This window comes from Molossus molossus, unplaced genomic scaffold, assembly GCF_014108415.1.
Source record: "Molossus molossus isolate mMolMol1 unplaced genomic scaffold, mMolMol1.p scaffold_m16_p_6, whole genome shotgun sequence".
Classification (NCBI taxonomy): Eukaryota; Metazoa; Chordata; class Mammalia; order Chiroptera; family Molossidae; genus Molossus; species Molossus molossus.
The window spans coordinates 83,942,449-83,964,620 of record NW_023425399.1 but is presented as its reverse complement, the minus strand read 5'-3'; the positions used below and the strand labels follow the sequence as shown (position 1 = coordinate 83,964,620).

The following is a 22,172-nucleotide window of genomic DNA, read 5'->3' as shown; positions in this document are numbered from 1 at the left end:
AACAAATTGAGACTTCTTAAGATAGCTCTTCATTTATTTCATTTTATTTTTTGTCTGTGTTACAATAAAACTTTATGAAATTTGAATTTAATATAAATTTCACGGTTCATGAAATCTTTTTATCCTCCTGCCAGCAATTAAAAAAAAGATAATCATTCTTGGCTTGTGGGCTGTACAAAAATTGGTAGCAGGCTAGATTTGTCCTCTCATGGTCTATAATTTGCCAATCCCTAAAGATAGCTCTCATTTACAAGCTAACAACCAAGCCTCTAACTAATCCATAACTCCATATGCTACTGCTTTGAAAACTCCCAGATGGTTTTTCATGAAGTCATTGTAATTCCTGACTTTTAGACTTCTTGCTCTTGGACAAAACAGCTGCTTGCTTCAGGATCTCTTGGTTTTTAGTAATAATTGTTAAGAGGTTTCCCAAAATATTAGTGTCATTTTCCTTATTGTCTTGGAAGAACTAGTTACTAGTTACTTGACTTTTTGTGTATGTGTATTTATTTTTCTGTCTGAGAAAAATTTAGATTGTAATACTTTATTTTGTTTATTTTCTTGCAGAAAAAGCATGCTTTACGCTGCTATTGTCAAGCCATGCAAGTTTATAAAGGAAAAGGCTGGTCTCTTGCAGAGGATCACATTAACTTCACTATTGGGCGCCAATCCTATACTCTTAGGCAACTGGACAATGCTGTGTCTGCTTTTAGGCATATTTTAATCAATGAAAGTAAACAATCCGCGGCTCAACAAGGGGCCTTCCTCAGAGAATATCTTTATGTTTACAAGGTGAATATGCAGTTTCAGGAGTAGATATTAAAGTTACATTGAAGTCATTATTTGTAACTAAAAGACTATTTAGTATTGTCTAGCAGGAGTCCACTGAGGTTTTGTTAGAATATAATTATCTGTGATAATAAAGTTTGGCAGTCTAGGTTTTTCGGTCATGGATCTGAATTGCATTGCCCTTCCACATGCTTTCTGGGCTGTTTCGTTATTATGCTTCTGGGGTTATTTTTGAATAATTATTGATTTTACAATATATTGGGTCCTCTTACCATCCTTTAGAAAGTACATTCCTCACTTTTCCCTATGAAAGGTAAGGAGGTACAAATCTGTGGCAAGTAGACAAATTATTATGTTGTAACCCTTTCCTTTCCTTGAAGGAAGGAAAAATATTTTCCTGAGACAGAAAGATAGGAATTGTAAAGCATTGCTTTATGAGAAAAATTGGAAGTTGTAATTTTTTTATGAAGTCTTATGAGTAATGAATACTATTGTATTTCTGTCTTAAAGAAAATACCCTTTATGCTTTATTAATCTAAAACCACATGGATTAGAGTTTTGGCAGGAAGGATGTTGTAATGAGTCACAGGAAGTAGTATGTGTACCAAAATAATGTTTGGAAGTTTAACTTCCAAAGAGAGCTAACTAGCTGAATAACCTTTGGAAGATCCTTTCTTGGGCCAGAATATATGATCTCGCAAGTTCTTCCCAGTTGCAAAGTTTTATGACTGATGTATTAAGTAAACCTAGTAATTCTTTATCTTAATGTTTTTGCTTAACATGTTTTTAATACTGTGTGTATTAAAAAATGGGGAAGTAAATATAAAGAGAGATTTTCTCAGAAATTATTTCTATTTCTTTTGTTTCTCTCTTAGAATGTAAGTCAGCTATCACCAGATGGTCCCTTACCACAGCTTCCTTTACCATACATTAACAGTTCAACAACCCGGGTTTTCTTTGGCCATGACAGACGACCAGCAGATGGTTAGTAAAGGGTTTTTTGGCCTTGTTACCTAGTGACTATTTTTTTTTGGTAAAGTTTTTTCTTTTTCTTTCTCCATTTAAGAAATGATGTGTTGTTGTTAAAGAATATTTGAAAATAAATAATTCTATACCATATCATCTATTTTCCTGCCATTTGAAGATAACCACTGTTGCATTGTTTTTCCTTAACCCTAAACTACAGAATACTTGTAATTATAATGGCTTTTCTCATACAATATAAAGAATGCTGATATAATCTTGATAAGCATTTTTAATGGCTATAAGATATTTCATTCAGTGCATACAAAATACTTTATTTTCACCTTTGTTTGTTATATAGTTGACTGTTTCAGTTTCTTTTTATATAAAATCCTATTGTAAGAGTCATCTTTGTGGAAAGAAATTATTTTCTTAATTTTTTATAATGGAAGTTTTCAAATGTACATAGAAGTAGAGAAGAGTTGCCAGTATTCTGGTGTTCTTGTAAGACTTTTTAAACTATAGGATTTTTTCCTTAGGATTGAGCCTTAGAATGGCAATACTGGGCCAAAAATATAAATATATTAAGGCCCTTGGTGCATATTAAAGTAAAGTAATGCTAAGCAGTCTTATAGTTGAGCTTAGTATGTTTCTTGAGCTAATTTAGTATTTTATGTAAAAAGCATTCATCAGGATGTTTATAGCAGCATTATTTTTTATAGCCAAAAGTGAAACAACAGCAGCATATAAGTTGACAGATTTTGGAATATTCTTATAATGGATTCATGCTGTAGGACATGAGTGAACTAATTCTACATGTTTAACATGGATAATACTTATAACACAATGTTGAGTGAAAAAAGTTACAGAATGATAGATCAAATATAATTTTATTTACATGTTTCAAACATAAAAACCAGTTCTATGCATTGTTTAGTATATGCTCATATGTGGTAAAGTGGAAAACAAAAAGGATGAGAATGCTATACTTCATCTTTAGAGTAGCTCTGGGAAGAAGTGGTGCTAGTGGAGATGAAAAATTGGGGAGGGTTCCACGGTGGAGGACATGAATTCTATCTCTAACAGAAGTAGACTTTTGTTAAATTTTGATATATAATTTGTTATATCCTCCAAGGTTTTTTTTTGTTTTGTTACGTTTGGTATTTCATATAAAACTGCTTGTGAAAGACTGGAGAAAATACATTTTTTAAGGGTCAGGAGGAAAAGAGCATCAATATTATAAGCAGAGTTCCAGTTAGGCTAGGGTAATAAGAGGTTTTTTTTTCTCTCAGATAATGGAAATAGGCAAGAGTGAGTATGTATATGTATTTTTTTGAATAACTTAGTTTTTTTATTTAAAATGTTTCATTTGAGGGCAGGTATTAATAAACATTTGTTTTTATTTATTTTTTAGGTGAAAAGCAAGCAGCTACTCATATAAGTCTTGATCAGGAGTATGACTCTGAATCCTCTCAACAGTGGCGAGAACTTGAGGAACAAGTTGTGGCCTTGGTTAACAAAGGAGTAATTCCGTCCAATTTTCATCCCACTCAATATTGTTTGAACAGTTTTTCAGATAACTCCAGATTTCCGCTTGCAGTTGTAGAAGGTGATATACTTGAATTTTTACACATGGTTGTTTGGTTTTTTTTTAACAGCAGATTCAACAATTTTCTTTGTACCCCAAATCACTGGAAGCTAGAGAAGGAAAGTAAATTAGGAACTCAAAATTTAGTGAGCTGAATTTATAAAACTAAGTGGTGTGGGTTCCAATGTAGGTAGATGCAAAGTGCTATTGGAATGAAGATGAGAGAATGCCATTCTTTAGTACAGACAAATTGGGGAAAACTTTTTGAAAGGTAGTTTTAAAACTGAATCCTGAATAAATAGATGTTTACAAGTTGGTAAAAGATAGTTTAGGCAGAAATTCAGAGCTACAAAAGCAAGGTGTGTTCAGAGAATTGAAGCAACAGATGAAGTATGGGGTTTATTAAAGTTATTAATTTAGGCATTTCTTTTATAGAACCAATAACGGTGGAAGTGGCTTTTAGAAACCCTTTGAAGGTTCCACTTTTATTGACTGATTTGTCATTGCTCTGGAAGTTTCAACCTAAAGATTCCAGTGGAAAGAATGATGAAGAAGTTAAAGAACTAGTAAGTTATTAAAAGGTATTTGTAATAAGCTTGTTACAGTGATAGCCTAACAGACACTGTAATAACATTTCAACTTCTCTGATTAGTGACCTATACTTAGTCTTTTTTTAGGCCTTTTCCCCCTAGTTATAAAAAGTATGTTACATGTTTATTGTTGAAAATTGAAAACACAGAGAAACATAAGGACTAAAAATAAAACTGTCTTCTCAGTATTTAGAAATAATCATTTTAACACTTTGCTGTATATCCAATCATTTCCATTTGAATTTTCCCTCATATATGGGATATTCTCATTTTGTGTATATTGTGTTTTTCATTGTGTTGATTCATATGCATATTTTGCTTTTAAAATGTTTTACTATTTTATTTTGCTTAATATTCCATCATATGGATGATCTATAAGATATTTTATCTCTCTATTGGTAGTTATTTTGGAAGTTTTCATTTGTTTAATATCATAATCATTCACTGGTGAGAATTTGGGTGCATAGTTTTTATATTGTGATTATTTCCGTATGAAAGATTCCTAGGCGTAAAGTTAGAACATTTTAGGGAATAAATATTTTAATATTTTATGGGTTTCTTGGAAGGTTACACCAACGAGTTTCTCATCAGCAGAATATGGGGTTGGGTGTCTCATCTTTGCAACATGAAGTATTCATAAATAAATAAATAAATAAGAAAGTTTAAAAATGCTATCTTGCTGTTTCATTTTTCATCTTACTGATTTCTGGTGGAGTTAAAATTCTTGTATTTCTTTTTGTGTGAATTATCTGTTGATATCCTTCATATATGTTTTTTTTTTTCTTTACCGTGTTTGTAATAAGCTCTTTACACATTTAAGATACTATTATTATAATTTTTTTTATCGATTTCAGAGAGAGAGGAAGTGAGAGGGAGAGAGAGATAGAAACATAGATGAGAGAGAACATCGGTTGGCCACCTCCTCAATGCCCCCCACTGGGGATTTGGCCCATAACCCGGTGCCCTGACCGGGAACCGAACCAGTGACTTCTTGGTGTAAGGGTTGACACTCAAACACTAAGCCACACCGGCTGGGCTGAAGAGAAAACTTAAAAGACGTCTGTTGTACTAATTTTAAATTATTTAAAGTTTTCTTTTGAAGTGTTCGATTTTTTTTTTAAGATTGTCTTTTTTAAAGTCTTGCTGTGTAAATTAATTGAAGACATTTTATGATTATTTATACTCATTGTGAATAGTTTGAAAGATTGAGGTTTACCAGGCTGTCTTCTGACTTGAATTTTAGCAACCTCAGATATTTTTGTAATATTTTATGGATACCTGGAATACAGATGAGAAGTGTATGAACCCTTTTCTCCTGGAAAAGTTTTCTAAAAAATACCAACTAGCTTTGAAGTATATTAGTTTGTTTAATAATTAGATTTTAAAGGAGGTTTATTAAAGTTAAGTGAAAAATTTTATTGTGTATATTGAAGTTACAGTTTTTCTTATAAATTTCAAATTCTGCATTTCCTCATGAATTCTACTGGTGGATAGAATAAGATGCTGAACTGGAATTTAGGGAAATGTAATCTTTATTATTGTCAAATAATTAATCTCATGGTAAAAGTAAAACTATGGTCCTCAGGATCAGGTTTTCTCCAAGTGTGAGCCAGTTAATTCTACTTTGTTACATGACCAGAGACTAGAGTCTCTTACAGATGTCATTGATTTGGAGTATGGAGTAGTCGAGCCTTTTTACTCTCCTCACAGCCCTTATTGTCCACCAATCTGTTATATATCCTGCTTAGCCTGCCATTACTTTTCCTATGTGTAATTAACCAATTTGGGAAAAGAACCTGTTTGGAGTAAAAGAGGGAGAAATTTGCTCTTATTGCAAGATCAAATTAAATGGCCATTTTGACCATTGTTAATAATAAGCAGCTGAACTTTATCTCTTGAGGTTTTATCCTCTTGGTGGCTACAGCTTTGAGTAGATCACTTATTCTCCTCAGTTGAGTTGGACTGAATTAAATGAAAAAAAAAAAAAAAAAGAGCAAGTGCCTACCATTGAATGGCTTTCCTGTAGTTGTGAACATAAAACTCTGCATATTGCTTAGTAAGAATCTAGTAAATACTAACTATAATTATTGTTCTTAAGAATTGATATATAGGGATGTTAATAAACTGAACTTTAATTATTGGAATATATATTTTACAAAACAATTTATTTTTTAGGTAACAAGTGAACACGAAATGATTGGAACTGAAGTTATTTCAGAGTTCTTAATTAATAACGAAGAATCTAAAGTGGTAATTGTTTGATTATTTTTCAGTCTTAAGCCTTTCTAAAAGCAGGATGAAAACATTCTAAAAATCAGTTTATTTTTTATCCTAGTTTTCTTAAAAACTAGAATTTGGAAGATTAGGACACTCTAATTGTACAGGAGGAAATTGGTGGGAAATGTAGGTTTGCTGTAGTCTTTGGTTTGTTAATTTCCTAAGAAGCCTGGTGAAAAGTTTTTGGATTTTTCTTGGGGTCAGTATGATATTTGGTTGACCAGAATATTTTGATTCTTATTAAAGTTTGGATGAGGATTTTTTTTTTAGAAGAAAATGCTTTTCAGTAAGAGATATTGGTAACTTGAAAGTTTAGGTCATGGGTTTATATTTCTGCAACATTAAGGAATTTAGGTATTGCACTATTTAAGATACTATGAAAACAGATAATAAGAGTGACTTAAATATCTCCACAGGCAAGACTAAAGCTCTTTCCCCATCACATAGGGGAGCTGCATATTCTGGGAGTTGTTTATAATCTTGGCACTATTCAGGGCTCCATGACAGTAGATGGCATTGGTGCTCTTCCTGGATGTCACACAGGTAAAGCTATAACATTGCTAAACAGTTAGAAAACTAATACTTAATTCAGTCTCCATAGAATAAAATGAATGAAAATGAGATATTTAAAAAATAGGTTTAATGTACCTTTAATAAAGACATTTAGTCAGATGGAAGAATGAATAATTTGAATTATTATAAACTCTGCCATTTCTTCAAAAATAAACAACTTTATTCCCTTCTAATCTGTTGTCTTTTGATAATTCTTAGGTTCTACCCTATGTATTTTTCTTTTATTGATTCTAGCTTAGTAAAGTCTAACCAAATATATTCTAACCATTGATTGAAATTTCTGCTGCCAATACAAAACCATTTTAGCATATTCTATTTTTGAATATTGTCTTTTTAATAAAACATAGAGCAAATTAAAGACCAGTGTTTTCACATCATTGGATATTAAATGCCTTAAATTCTGTCATCTATCCTGTGAAAAGAGTAGGATTTTAGTGTTAAGGTGATATTTTTGGTGCCCTAGATGATAGGTTTTACAAATTTTAGAGTGAAACTATATGATACATATTTAACATAGTTTACTTTTTTTCATTTACATTTAGGGAACCCTTCTAGGTTAATATTACCTTATAATTGTTATCTGTAGTTATCTGAGTTTAATTTAACAGGATGCCATGCAGTTTACTATAAAATCCCTTCTACCAGCCCTTTGTTTTAGTAGATAAGTCTTATTTTTTTAAACAAATTAATAGTCATTGACAGACTTGAGTTTAGCATTTATATAAGATGATTATTAATTTTGGAAAATCTTTTGGGAACTCTTGGAAAGTTTATTGGTCTTTTTAATCTTCAGTTGAGTATTTCTACTTCTCCGCATATTAAGGATAATTTGATATAAATATTTTTGTACAAAGAAACAGGTGGAATGATTCCATAAGAATTCAAAAATTAAAAACAAAATTTACACTGAAATTGAGCATGGTATTCTGCATTTTTAGTACTATATTTTTAAGTCTTGGTTGATAAGCAGTAGACAAGCAACATTTATAAATAATCTTCGTAATTTATTGCATATTTTAAGTAAGTTAGGTGGGTGTTAAGAACTTTTTATTTTTATAATTTTTTTTCATCCTCACCCCGAGGACATTTTTGCATTTATCTTCAGATAGAGTAGGAGGGAGAGAGGGAGGAAGAGAGAGAGAGAGAGAAACATCAATGTGAGAGAGAGACATCAAGTGGTTGCCACCCACACAACCCCAACCGGGACTGGGGACAAACTGCAACCGAGGTACACATCCTTAGCGGGAACCAAACCTGGGCTCTCCGGTCCATGGGCCAGCGCTTTAACCGCTGAGCCAAACCAGCCAGGACAAGAACTTTTTATTTATTTATTTTTGTTACAGACAGAACTTTTTAAAGATCCTTTTCTCTTCTGCTTGTACATACCTGCGATCTTAATCTAATATCACAAAGTTATGGTTTTCAGTAAAGTGTAGATCATTGTTTTATTTAGGGTACCAAATATATTTATTAATATAATAATTTATATGTTATTTTAGGACATTAATGGGAGCAAACCCTGAATTAATTATTAAATAAGTTGTGTCCTGTAAGCAGACTTTTCATGATTTAGTGTAGTTCATTATTATGTAAAATGCTAATAGGGATCTGGATCAAACTATGGGAAATGCTACATTGTATGTCTGGTTTGGGAATATCACAGTGACCATCTGAACATTAAAGGCTCTGAGTAGTCCTGCAGGAAAGATAATTGTATGTCCTTGACTTTTATCTACTGTGCGGAAACTTTTGGGGGATATCGCACGTGATTACTAAATGAGTTTAATTTTCTTTGTGCAATCTATTTTGTAGTTATTCAGAAATATTAGTATATATATTTATTATCAGTATTTATATTAGTTTATTAGTGTATTTGAATATGAGTAAAAGTGAAAAGTTTTAGCTATCTAGAAATATTAGTAGACATACTATCAGTGTATTATATTTGAATACCAGTAAAAGTGAAAAGTTGATCTGTCCAATATTTTGGAATTTATTTCCTCTGAGAAGAGATCTTTTTTTTATAGTCTGAGTCAAATTGATAATCCCAGCACAGCCATTCTCTCAGATAGATCTTTTTGGTTAATAGCCATTGTGGTTAAATATAGTTTTGGAAAAACTTTATATTGAATGATAGGTAGTCTTCCTGCAAAGTAAGTAAATCCTAATAAAATGTGAAATTAAGCAGCATAAAATAGGTATGGTTAAACATGAAAATAAAATATGCATAATTCTTTGATTAACCGTGCCAATCAGTAGTCTGTAATTTTTTAGAAATAATCTGAAACTTAGAATATTCATATATTCAAGCTAAATTGATATCAGTTAACATACCAAGTTTGTTAGGACATTGATTGTTTTTTATTTCAGGAAAACATTCCTTGAGTATGTCAGTTCGAGGGAGACAAGATTTAGAAATTCAAGGTCCTCGACTTAACAACACAAAAGAAGAGAAAACATCTATTAGATATGGTCCTGATCGACGATTAGATCCCATAATCACTGAGGAAATGCCACTGTTGGAGGTATTTCATTTTTTAAAATTGTATGGCTTTAATAATTTATTTATAAGGTCGGATGACACTTAGAGTAAATTAACTTTAGGCTTTGAGGTTATTGATATTACATTGATGTTTTTATTTTTTATTTTATTTTTTTTTAAATCTTTATTGTTGAATGTATTATAGATGTTCCTCATTTTTCCCCCATTGACCCCCTCCTCCCCACTACTGCCCCCCCATCCTGCCTTTTCCCACACTATTGTCTGGGTCCATTGGTTATGCATATAAGTTCTTTGGTTTATTTCTTCCCACCCCCCAACCCCTTTCCCTTTGAGGTTTGTCAGTCTAGCAATGAATTTCTGCTTCTTAATCCCCTCACCTTTTTCACCCATTCCCCCAAACCCCCTACCATCTGGCAACCAACAAAATGTTCTCTGTATCTATGAGAATGTTTCTGCTCTGCCTGTTCATTTTGTTTGTAGATTCCGTTGTCGATAGATATGTATTCATTGCCATTTTGTTTGTCATATATTTTATCTTTTTCTTCAAAAAGATCCTTTAATCATTTCATATAATAACGGTTTGGTGGCGATGAACTCCTTTAACTTTTTCTTGTCTGGGAAACTCTTTATATGGCCATCAATTCTAAATGACAGCTTTGCAGGATAGAGTAATCTTGGTTGTAGGTTCTTGCTTTTCATCACTCTGAATATTTCTTGCCACTCCCTTCTGGCCTGCAAAGTTTCTTTTGAGAAATCAGCTGACAGTCTTATGGGAACTCCCTTGTAGGTAACTAACTGCTTTTCTTTTGCTGCTTTTAAGATTCTCTCTTTGTCTTGAACCTTTAGCATTTTGCTGATGATGTGTCGTGGTGTGGGCCTCTTGGGGTTCATGTTGTTTGGGACTCTCTGTGCTTCCTGGACTTGTATGTCTGTTTCCCTCACCAAGTTAGGAAAGTTTTCTGCCATTATTGTTTCAAACAGGTTTTCAATTTCTTGTTCTCTCTCTTCTCCTTCTGGCACCCCCAAGATGTGAATGTTGGCACGCTTGAAGTTGTCCCAGAGGCTCCTAACAGTATCCTCATTTTTTTGGATTCTTCTTTTTTTTTTGCTGTTCTGATTGGGTGTTTTTTGTTTCCTTATATTCCATATCAATGGTTTGCTTCTTGGATTTACATATTCTACTATTGAATCTGTGTAAATTATTCTTTATTTCAGTTAATGCCTCCTTCATTTCTGACTGTGCATCCATCATTTCTGACTGGTCCTTTATTATGCTCTTGAGGCCCTCACTGAGTTCACTGAGGCTCTCACTAAGTTCATTGAGCATCCTTATAAGCAGTATTTTGAACTCAGCATCTGTTAGGTTGCTTATCTCCATTTCGCTTAGTTCTTTTTTTGGGGTTTTGTTCTGTTCTTTCATTTGGGACCTGCTTCTTTGTCTCCCCATTTTGGCTGCCTCCCTGTGTTTGTTTCTGTGTATTACTTAACGAGAGGTGTGGGGCTAACTGAGATGCTGCTTGTTTGAAAGAATTTAGGAAAACCTGAAGCAGGATCCAAGACAGGCTAATCCTATGGTTAAGCAACTGACAAGAGCTTGGGTGGGCCTGAAAGTTGGGTGGGGCGGGGCCTCGGGGAATTACCAGGGCGGGGCTACCAGTGTGAGCCAGGTTGCTGGAGTGTCAGATATGGCGGCTGTCTGCTGCCCCAGGGAAGGGCTCACCAAAGGAACAAAGGCCTCTGACAGCACGTTTGTCCCAGAGAAAGCCTCCTCTCCAGTGCCAAACAGCTCAGTTCTTCCCTGTATGTCTCTGGTGCCCCTTGAGCTGCCTCCCCTCCAAGCTTAGAGGGAGTGAGTCTGACAAATGCGTGTGCGGGCCCTTTAAGGAGCTGCCTGGGGCTCCAGCTGCCGCAGCCTCCCAGAGCCTCAGTTCCCGATGGTTTTTCCAGCCAGAAGTTATGGGGACTTCTCTTCCTGGTACTGGAACCCTGAGTGGGGCATCTGTTGTGGGACAGGGACCCCTCAGTCCTCAGGGGAGGACCTTCCCAGCCGAGGTGTCCTGATTTTTAATATGCCACACGTGGGTGTGGGACCAGCCTGCCCACCTCTGCCCCGCCTACCAGTCTGGATGGGGCTGCTTCTTTAATTCCGTAGTTGTAGGACTTCCATTCAGCTTGATTTCAGGTGGTTTTGAATGATGGTTGTTCTGTAGTTTAGTTGTAACTTTGATGTGGTTGTGGGAGGATGCAATACCGCGTTTACCTGTGCCGCCATCTTGACCGGAAGTTCCCTACATTGATGTTTTTAAATATGTTTTCATTGATTTCACAGAGAGGAAGGGAGAGGGAGAGAGAGATAGAAACATCGATGGGAGAGAAACATGGATTGGCTGCCTCCTTCATGCTCCTACTGGGGATTGAACCCACAGCCCAGGCATGTGCCCTGACCAGGACTCAAACCAGCAACTTCTTGGTGCATGGGTGGATGCTTAGCCACTGAATTATACCGACACTGATTTTTAAAAATTATTATCAAGCTAGGGTTAAATTAAATTACAAAGATAAGGTTAACATCCAACTTGGCATTAAGTCACAGCCTGGTTATAAGACATGACCCTAAAAATATGAATGGGAATTGGGAAAACACTTCTAAAAGAACACTATTCTTGTTAATTATCAGTGGCTTTTTAAAAAAATAAAATATAAAAATAATATATGAATTCTGTAAAAATGTTAAGAAATATGAATAAAAAACTAATCTCTTCACCCTCTTTGTATTCCAACCCCTTTTCTACTTTCATGCCATATGAGTTCAGGGTCTTCTAGTTGCAGAAGACACATTGATGCTAGTTTGCAGGAGCTAAAAAAAAGAAAACATAAAATTTAGTTGAAGGATATTTGTATATCTCATGGCATCTAAAGTACTATAGAATAATAAGTCTCAAAGAAAAATAAGTACTCAGCTCCAGGGAATGTAGCAATACATGTTTTTAAGCCTTTAGAAGTATTGCTTGTGATATGACCTTAGTCTTACAGCTTCCAGTTTTATCTATTGATGGGTGTGGTTCTAGGTTTTCATCATTACTGATTGTTTCTTGGGAAACATTGTTATGTATATATTGTGTCCATGTTCTAGTTTAGATTAGACTTTAAAAATGAAATTACTGGGTCAAAGGCTATATAAATTTAAAATTTTGCAACATACCACAAAATTATCTTCAACAAGGCTGTAGTAATTTGACTTTTCTTCATAATGGGAGTATACATTGTTTCTTATCTATGCCATACTGGGTATTTATTTTCAGTTTTTGTGGGGGGTTTTTTCTTCTTCTTATGCAAATCAGATTAGTGAAAAATGACATTGCTTTTATTTACATTTCTCTGATAACTGACAAGGTTGATCAATCTTCATATTTTTTGTCTATATGATTTCCCCCCCATATGTCCATATAATTCTATTGATAGCCTTTTAATTGGTATTAATTTCCCTTCTCTCATTGGATGAGTTTTATGGGTATTCTATACCTATGGTGGTGGGATAGGTAACATACTCGTGAAAATGGGGATATGTGTATTTTGAGGGTAGGATATTGCTGAGCTGCTTATGTTCTTCCCAAGTTTTACACTTGCTTAATTATATTGCATTTAGAGTTGTGCAGGGCAAATAAAAGCCTTGTAGTCTGACTTAAGTGCTAGTTTCTGTTGATTCCTATTTTGTACATAATATTTTAATTTTAATTTGGTGTCTTTCACCATGTTAAGGTTTTTAACGTGTAGAAAATCATATCTGATAGTTTTTTACTTTGTTGCTTCTAAGTTTTATAATTACTTACACAGACTTCCCTAGTCAAAACTTATACGGCTTTATCTTTTTTTGTTGTTGTTAATCCTCACCCGAGGACATTTTTCCATTTTTTATTCAGACAAAGCGAGAGGGAGAGAGGGGAAGAGAGAGAGAGAGAAACATCGATGTGAAAAGGACACATCCAGTGGCTGCGACCCGCACAACCCAACCAGGGCCGGGGACAAACTGCAACTGAAGTACGTGCTCTTAGCGGGAACTGAACCCAGGTCTCTCTGGACCGCAGGCTGACGCTCTAACCGCTGAGCCAAACCGGCCAGGGCCAGCTTTATCTTTTAATATCTTTTTTTCTTAATCCATGGGAATATAATCTTCTGAATGTCAAGGCGTAGGGATCAAACTTTGTTTCTAGTTTCAATTACTATTAATTAAATATTGACAACCGATTATACCTTCTTTCTATTAATATCCTGAAAGTACCCATACCCTGTTTTGTTTTGTTTTGTTTTGTTTTGTTTTGTTTTGTTTTGTTGTGATACATATTCTGCTTGATACTATTCCTACATCACTTTTTCTGTCAATACTGTACTCTTGCTTTATTATCTTTTTAAGTCTGGCAAGCCAAGTCCTCCTCAGAAACTTTCACTTTTTTCTTATACTTGTGCCATTACTGTCCAAGCTTGTCAGATTCCCACAGTAATGTATTGGATTTTATTAGGATTATATTGCTATAGCTAGGCATTCTAAGACTGAAAATGGATTGAAATGAGTCGGGATCCAAATGTTATTTTAAGGCTGTTTACCTTTATAGGTTAGAAGTCACTAATAAAACATTTTGCTTGAAATTATACATGTGAGAATTTGCTAGTGCTTACTTTCAAAAGGAAAGAGTCTATCCTATGGTTAAAGTTGAGATCAATCAATAGAGCTCACCAAAATACTCATATCTTATCAATTAAATGTTCTTCATTTATGACTGTTAAATGTACAAACTGGTTTTTAAATGCAGTGCTTCTCAGATAACATATTGTTATGCTTTACTTTTTAGGCTTCTGCCAAAGTCCCACCTCTAATTATTTGACCTTGGAAATTTTCTTCACTTACAAAATGAGGAAAGTTGATTTAGATGATGTTTCATTTTTTTTTTTTATCCTCACCCGAGGACTTTTTTTTTATATTTTGTTCAGATAGAGTAGGAGGGAGGCAGGGAGGGAGGGAGGAGAGAGAGAGAGAGAGAGAGAGAGAAAGAAAGAAACATCGACGTTAAAGGGACACATCGAGTAGTTGCCACCCGCACAACCCAACCAGGGCCGGGGACAAACTGCAACCGAGGCACGCGCCCCTAGCGGGAACCGAACCCAGGTCTCTCGGGACCACAGGCTGACACTCTAACCACTGAGCCAAACCGGCCAGGGCAACTTATCCATCTTTAAATGTACATTCATCTTGTTTTTGATACTGGTAGTTCAGTACTTTACTTCTTATATACCATAGTGGTTTTTAAACAATTTAATTGTTACAGATGCAGTTTTCCTTCAAGAGAATTTTTTAGCAGAGAACATCTTATCCTGCATACTAACAACTGGTGTTTCAAAAAACAAAATAGATCAATATCCTAAATGTTTTACCTTAGTTGAAAACATACAAGTGTACATTTATTCACTATTTGCGGGGGAGTGGATTTAGGTCAGAGGCTTTTTCCTTGAATTCTTTGTGTTGATACAGATTTCCTAATAAGCATTTCATTTTGTCTTTCATTCATTCACCCACATTCATAAATTGTCATTTTAAGTTTCCAGTTTTGGTTGCTTTGGAGTGGGAATCTAAAGACAGTAGTCCAATGGTTTAAATACAATATATGTCTAGCTTTTATCCACAGATAAAAACAATACTTTCAGGTACAGGTGGAAGCAGTTTACATGATACTTAATTTGTTAAATAGTTTTGGAAATAAATATGGACTCTTGATAAAGAGAAAGCAGGTATTGTAGAAAGCCATAAGCCAAGAAATATTTTATAGAATTTGAAGTTCAAGAGAGTAGTGAAAGAAGTTACCAATCTGTAGTGTCTAATGAAATAATCTCTTACATTATGTATTTATCAGAAAAAGTGAAGATGAAAATTACTAAAGCTCATTGAGAAAAGATAAAAATTAAAGTGTTGTGTATATACTACCATTATAATATAGAAAAGCAGAGAGAAGAGCAGGCCCCTTCAATTTCCCACTGACTGCATTGACTTTATGTTGTATACATAACTATTTTATTGTGTGATAGATGTTTGATTTGTGTCCAGTCATTTGCTGTTACAAATAAAACCACAGTGAATAACCATGTGCATATCATTTTGTACTCACACACATACATTTTTAAGATAAATTACTTAAAAATGTATTCTTGTTCTTACTTTTCCATTTAAATTTGAAGTAGGTCTTGTTCTTACTTTTCCATTTCAATTTGAAGCTGCTGCCCTGGCAGGTTTGCTCAGCAGTTAGAGCGTTGGCCCGTGGACTGAAGGGTGTCGAGTTCAGTTCCTGGTCAAGGGCTCCTACCTGGGTTGCATTTTTTAATGTTTTTATTGATTTTTAGAGAGAGAGACACTGATGTGAGGGAGAAGCATCAATCCATTGCCTCCTGTATTCACCCTGACTGGGGATGAGCCATACTGGCCAGGGCCCTACTTTATTTTGTCCTATCTTCTTAACTTGTAATTTGGATTTCTACTTTAATCCCTTATTTTCTCATATCCATTTTAAAGTTTCTGATATCTACAAATTTATCTGATTCCTTAAGATTGTGGTGATAATGTAGTTCCACTCAAATGTAAACACACACAGGTATTTCTCCTGGATTTTCATAACTCCTTTGAGATCGCCAGCCATAACATTATTAGAACATTTTTCCTCATACTGTTTATACTTCTCCTTTCTTAGATACTATCAATGTAGTTCTGGCATTTATACTTGAGGATTATTTAAATGCAAATAACTTACTGGATGATTTTGTTAGTCCATATTTCTTCCTTTTTAGTATAGGTCCACAATTCCTTATCTGAAAATTCTGAGGCCAGATGTGTATTGGAAATCACTTTTTGTCTTAATTTTTAGAAATTATGTATGTTCATGTTTATATCTAAAGTGTTATGTGAATTGTATTGGGTTTGTGGCAGCAGCTGGTTATCAAGCACATTTCTTGAGTGAACTGTATGGCACTAAATGGGAAAGACTATAAAGAGCCCACATTAATGTAGTCAGCTTTGGTTCCCATGTGAGTTTCTAAAAGCTTGAGATTCTTTGGAGCTTTTGGGGTTTTCAGATTATGGATGGGAATTATAGATCTGTGTGTTCTTCCCTTTTAAGACCTGTAGTATATCATTTCATTTTAATGATGTATAAATAGTTGAGCTGCTTTTCAAGTTGACATTTTTAAGGACTTTTTGACCGAATTACTTAATTCATATAACCATGTTAAATTACTTTGGACTTCTCTTGTGTATAATCTACACAGTTGTGAAAGTTTTGCCAATAACCCTCTTGTTATTGACATTTTACCTTTAATTCATAACTCTGAACTCTGCTACAGACTAACATTGGTCTCTTTTCTAAAATGGAGTTATTGATTGCCACATATCAGGGAGCTTTCAAAGAGAATAAAATACTTGCAAGCCTTTAGTAAAGAATACAGCATCTTAAAGTGTCATTCATTAGGGGGTCGGAATTTTTAACAGACAATAAAATAATATTTTTTCCCTCCAATGCAGGTGTTCTTTATACATTTTCCTACAGGGCTCCTCTGTGGAGAAATCCGAAAAGCATATGTAGAATTTGTCAATGTCAGCAAATGTCCTCTTACTGGATTGAAGGTTGTTTCTAAACATCCAGAGTTCTTTACTTTTGGTGGTAACACGGCTGTTCTAACACCACTAAGTCCCTCAGCCTCTGAGAACTGTAGTGCTTACAAGACTGTTGTGACAGATCCTACCTCTGTATGTACAGCACTCACATCATCAGCTTCTTCTGTAGACTTTGGCATTGGCATAGGAAGTCAGCCAGAGGTGATTCCTGTTCCCCTTCCTGACACTGTTCTTCTACCTGGAGCTTCAGTTCAGCTACCAATGTGGTTACGTGGGCCAGATGAAGAAGGTGTCCATGAAATTAACTTTCTGTTTTACTATGAGAGTGTTAAAAAGCTGCCTAAGATACGGTGAGTATTATAAAAAAATTTTTATTTAACCTTTTTGTTTAGTATATGTGCACAAATTCAAATAAGCATTTTGATATTTGTTAACATGTCATTTTTTTATTCAGCGATTACTCCCTTCCAAGTTTTGCATGATGTTTATATCTGAGGCTGTTCCTTATATAGGTAGCTATAAGTTCTAAGTGGCTGAAAGTAGAAAAAAATTAAGCTACATTAATCTTTTTAGTGGCTTCTCTATAAACTTCATAATTCTTTGATACAACTAAGTATTATGTACAGAGTTATCACATAATAATGAAATCCACAAATATTGTTTGTATATGATGACAACCTGCCTATAGTCATCTTGTTTTAAGAAAATTATTTTACCATTTTCCCTTGTTTCCTTCCCTGCCCCACGAGAATGTATGAAAAAAATTCTATGTATTTGCTGAACAGATGATTGGGGTGATGTTATATGGGGCTCACTGAAGAAATCAAACCTAACTGGTTCTCACAAAGACTGTGGCCTATTTTATTATATAGCAGAATATTTTATTTGTGATAATGCCATTGTAATTTTTACAAAATTAACTAGGAGTGATTGTGCTACATTTATTTTATTTAATGGAATATTGAAAATATCTTGTAAGACTTACTGTGAGGAGAAATGATGCAGTATTTATAAGTGTAAGTACATTTTAGATCCTTAGTGCTAATTCTCGTTGAGAAGATAACAAAAGTACTCTGTCCAAGATAATCAGGGAAAGATTTATGGAATGTAGTAGAGATTAAATAAGCTTTAAAGGAAAGTAAAAGATTTCAGAATTTTCATATCAAGGGGGATAGGCAAGAAAATAGTGGGTTTTCCAGGATGAGGCTATATATAATGAAGATTTACAAGCTGAATGAGTTAGTTTGGCCACAGTGTAAAACTTATGGAAATGAAGGGGAATAAACTGTGAAATGTAAAGCTTTATTGTGACCCTTGAGTGCCAGGTGAAAGTTTGGAGTTGACTTGTTAGATGTCAGTTTCTTTAGAACTACTGTCAGAGAAGAGGCATAATCAGGACATTACTACCTGAAGATTATTTTCATGTGCTATACATATGAGTTTAACGAGCAAGGGAAAAGTCTAGAGTCAGGGAGATTACTAGTATCCTTCCAAATTGAGGATTAATTTAATTTAGGCCGACTAGATAATTTTACTTTATTGTTATTTATTTATTTATTTTTAAGTATAAATAAATGATCCTGAGAGTGATGATGTTATAAAAGCTTTATTTGGAATTAGAGAATCACATACTGGGAGAGGTTTCTAGATTAAGTTTGTAATTTTTTATTCTTCAGTCACAGAATATTAAGACATACAGCAGTTATTTGTACCAGCCGGTCTTTGAATGTACGCGCCACTGTCTGCAGAAGTAATTCTCTTGAAGATGAGGAGGGCAGAGGAGGCAATATGCTAGTCTTTGTGGATGTGGAAAATATCAATACTGTAAGTTGGTTTAAAACTAAATTTTGTCTTTAATTCTATTTGAAGTATTTCCTTTGTTTTTAGTACTGGATTTTTTTCCATTCACAAGACAGCGTAAGCTAGGAATTTAAGAATGTTTATGTAAAATAGAATGTGAAAACATACTAATTCTCCATTAGCTTTGTAATTTTAAGACTCTTCAAATAAAAGGATCTGGTAACATAAATATGGTACATAGTCACATGATATAAAGTTCACATGCCAGTAGTTCAACCCAAAAGAGATCTCATAAAGTATCTTCTAGTCTCACCATTGAGAATCTCTTATAATTAAATTTATGAAGTCCTATTAGGATTTCATATTCAGTATTGACTTGATAACTCTTCACATACATTTCTGACAGTGCAATTTCCTTTATAAAAAGCATTCAGACATTTTACCATTCCTGTTTAGGTACTCAACATAAAAATAAATGTTCTTGAAAAGGAATGTAGTTTTATGATTAAAATAGTATCTTAGCTTTAGATTGATTCTGTTCAGATACTTATTTAAAATGTTATTAATTCTATAATGTAGTTTGCTTTAGCTTTATAAGTTTATAAGGTCATTTTTTAGCATATTTAGGGTTAATGCAGTAATACTTTGATGATTTTCCCCCAAAAAATCAATATTTGTAAGAGTAAGAAAATTTTAATTTCAAATTGGCTCTTATTCAACAGAATAAAAAATTATATGTAGTTCAAATTATTTTATGTATATTAGAATTCTGTTTTGTGAAGTTTTTGTTTGGGTTTTTGCCTTAATGGAAATGGGTTATCTCAGAAAGATCAGAAGAAATTTTTAAAAATTGTATCATTTTTATTAAAATTGAATAACGTAATTCTTTATGTATTAAACACTACCAATAATTTATTATTATGGATCTAATAATGGCATACTTTTAGTGTTTTAAAATTTACCACTAGGGAGTGCATTATAAACATATTTCTTAGATGAAATGTTGGCTTCTCTGTTTTAAGAACGTTAAAAGGGGATTTAAATAACTTAAACTTTCTGAAATGTATGTTAGTAATTTATTTTAAAATAAAATTTTCATCTTATGTTAATCAATATTGACTTTGGTATCAGTTACTGATTATTGTTTTTCATTGGAATACTCTGTTAGAGCTCCTACATCCTGAATGATTCTTTTCCTTTTGATAGAGTGAAGCAGGTGTTAAAGAATTCCATATAGTACAAGTATCAAGTAGTAGCAAACACTGGAAGTTACAGAAATCTGTAAATCTCTCTGAAAACAAAGGTTTGTGCCTTCTTTGCTTTTCATAGTAAATTCTGACATATCTTCATTGCTTGATTTTTTTTTTTCAGATTAGTACCATAGTATGGTTCCTTTCTTATAATTGACCTTATTAAGCATTAAATTGTCTCCTTAGTTTACATAACTATAAGTAAAATTACTTATTTTGATCAGTTCTTTTTCATCTTTTTATTCCCTTCAACATCATTCTGTTTGCATTATTTTTTATTCACTTATAAAATTGGTACCTGAATACAGAATCACTGTCAAAATTTCAAACAGTACAGAAACATATAGACGAGCATGTGGAAGTTTTTTGTTGTTTCCTTTGCCATTAGGAAGCTAGATTTTCTATGTATAGCCATACCTATGTACTGACTGGCTGTACTGTGTATTTTTATACCTATATAGCTTTCAAAAAAAAAAGAATATGCATACTTGTGATATATATTGACAAATTGTTTTCTATCAGTTTATCATCCTGCCAGTAACATGAGAGCATGTAGAATGGAGTGAGACTGGAAAAAATGATATTTACTGTTTCTGGAAAATAATTGTATGATATATATTCAAAAGATAAAAAATGTTTAAACCCTTAGCCGCATGGTTATCCTTATTTTTGGAATTTATACATAGGAATTAACTTAAAATATGGGAAAATCCATATAGTCAGAGCAGTTTATTGCAAGCTTATGTTTACTAGGAAAAAATTCAGTGTGACTTTAATGTAAATTAAGCTGCAAGTGAGACTGTTTTGTGGTCACTAAAATATATTAGAATTTTAGAGGTGTTTGCAATGTTGGAAAAATACATCATAGCAAAGTATGTGCATATAACAATATTGGTATAAATCATGCATGTTATGAAGAAATATTGAAAGGAAATGAAGAAATAGTAGAGTGGTGGGATTATGGGCTTTCTAACCCTCCAAGTTTTAATCTTCCAAACTTTCTGTTTACCTGTGCTGTCAGATAGATAGATAGATAGATAGATAGATAGATAGATAGATAGATAGCCAGCCAGACACATGTGAACATGTATTTCAAGAAAATTTAATTTTATTATTTTAAAGAGATGAGAGTGAGATTACTTCATTGAGATGAAAGCAAAAATGTTTTTTATTCAACGTTATTTATAATTTTGAAAGTTTCCAGTTTGATTAAGGAAGTCTGAATAATGAATTGCTTTTACCATGTCATAAGCTAAGAAAGATCTTTGAAATACTCTCTTTTCTTTCTAGATGCTAAACTTGGCAGTAGGGAAAAGGGAAAGTTTTGCTTCAAGGCAGTACGGTGTAAAGAAAAAGAAGGTAAATTCATTTTACTTTAACATTTTCTTAGTGGTCATTTTTTATTTCATGCCAGTGATATGATTAATTTCTTTTCCTCTGTTTTTTAGTTGCCACACAGTACTCAGAAAAATACACCTTTGCAGATATCATCTTTGGAAATGAACAGGTATGCAAATAAGCACAGTAGCATTTGATTTTAAAAGTCACAGTTCTGGAACATCTGCCTCTTTTGGTAAATAGTAATCTCCAAATTCTTTGGTGGATGAAGTTGTCAACTTTGTTGGGTTTTGCAACTTGACTTCACGCCCCAAAACAGACCAAAAATGCCATATGGATTATACCATTTTAATTAGTTAAAATTAACTTTCTTTTAAGAGTATCCCATGAAATAAGTATAGTCTTTGGGATTTAAAAAAACACAGGATTTTATGAAGGAACCTGTCTACTAGAGAAGGTGGTCACGGTGGAACATATAAATTATATTCCTCTGTATTTTGGTATATCACGTAGTTCTGAGACCCAAATAATAAATTCTTATGATTTTAAATGTATTATTTGTCTAGAGCAGTGATACTCCCAACTTCATGCAAGAATCCCTTAGAGGAGTGGTTTTCAAACTTTTAAAAATGTATATATGAGTCACCTGGGAATCTTGTTAAAAATACAAATCCTGATGTCCTGGCCAGTTTGTCTCAGAGGTTAGAGTGTCGGCCTGCAGACCAGAGAGTCCCAGGTTCGGTTTCCGCTAAGGGCACGTACCTCAGTTGCAGTTTGGCCCCGGCCCTGGTTGGGGTCGTGTGGATGGCAACCACTCGATATGTCTCTCTCACATTGATGTTTCTCTCTC

General features: G+C 33.7%; 1 protein-coding gene across 12 annotated transcripts in view; it reads left to right on the top strand.

The window, feature by feature from the left end:
- The window catches only part of TRAPPC8 (trafficking protein particle complex 8), a 91,416-nt gene that overhangs the window by 51,391 nt on the left and 17,853 nt on the right, over positions 1–22,172 (top strand). For all 12 annotated transcript variants that reach the window (XM_036244178.1, XM_036244177.1, XM_036244175.1 and 9 more), the window contains 12 exons: positions 568–792; positions 1,665–1,773; positions 3,167–3,361; positions 3,776–3,906; positions 6,106–6,180; positions 6,624–6,750; positions 9,151–9,305; positions 16,842–17,284; positions 18,611–18,758; positions 19,941–20,037; positions 21,275–21,343; positions 21,433–21,491. In XM_036244178.1, the coding sequence (XP_036100071.1) occupies positions 568–792; positions 1,665–1,773; positions 3,167–3,361; positions 3,776–3,906; positions 6,106–6,180; positions 6,624–6,750; positions 9,151–9,305; positions 16,842–17,284; positions 18,611–18,758; positions 19,941–20,037; positions 21,275–21,343; positions 21,433–21,491 (1,833 nt within the window). The remainder of the gene's footprint in view (positions 1–567; positions 793–1,664; positions 1,774–3,166; positions 3,362–3,775; positions 3,907–6,105; positions 6,181–6,623; positions 6,751–9,150; positions 9,306–16,841; positions 17,285–18,610; positions 18,759–19,940; positions 20,038–21,274; positions 21,344–21,432; positions 21,492–22,172) is intronic.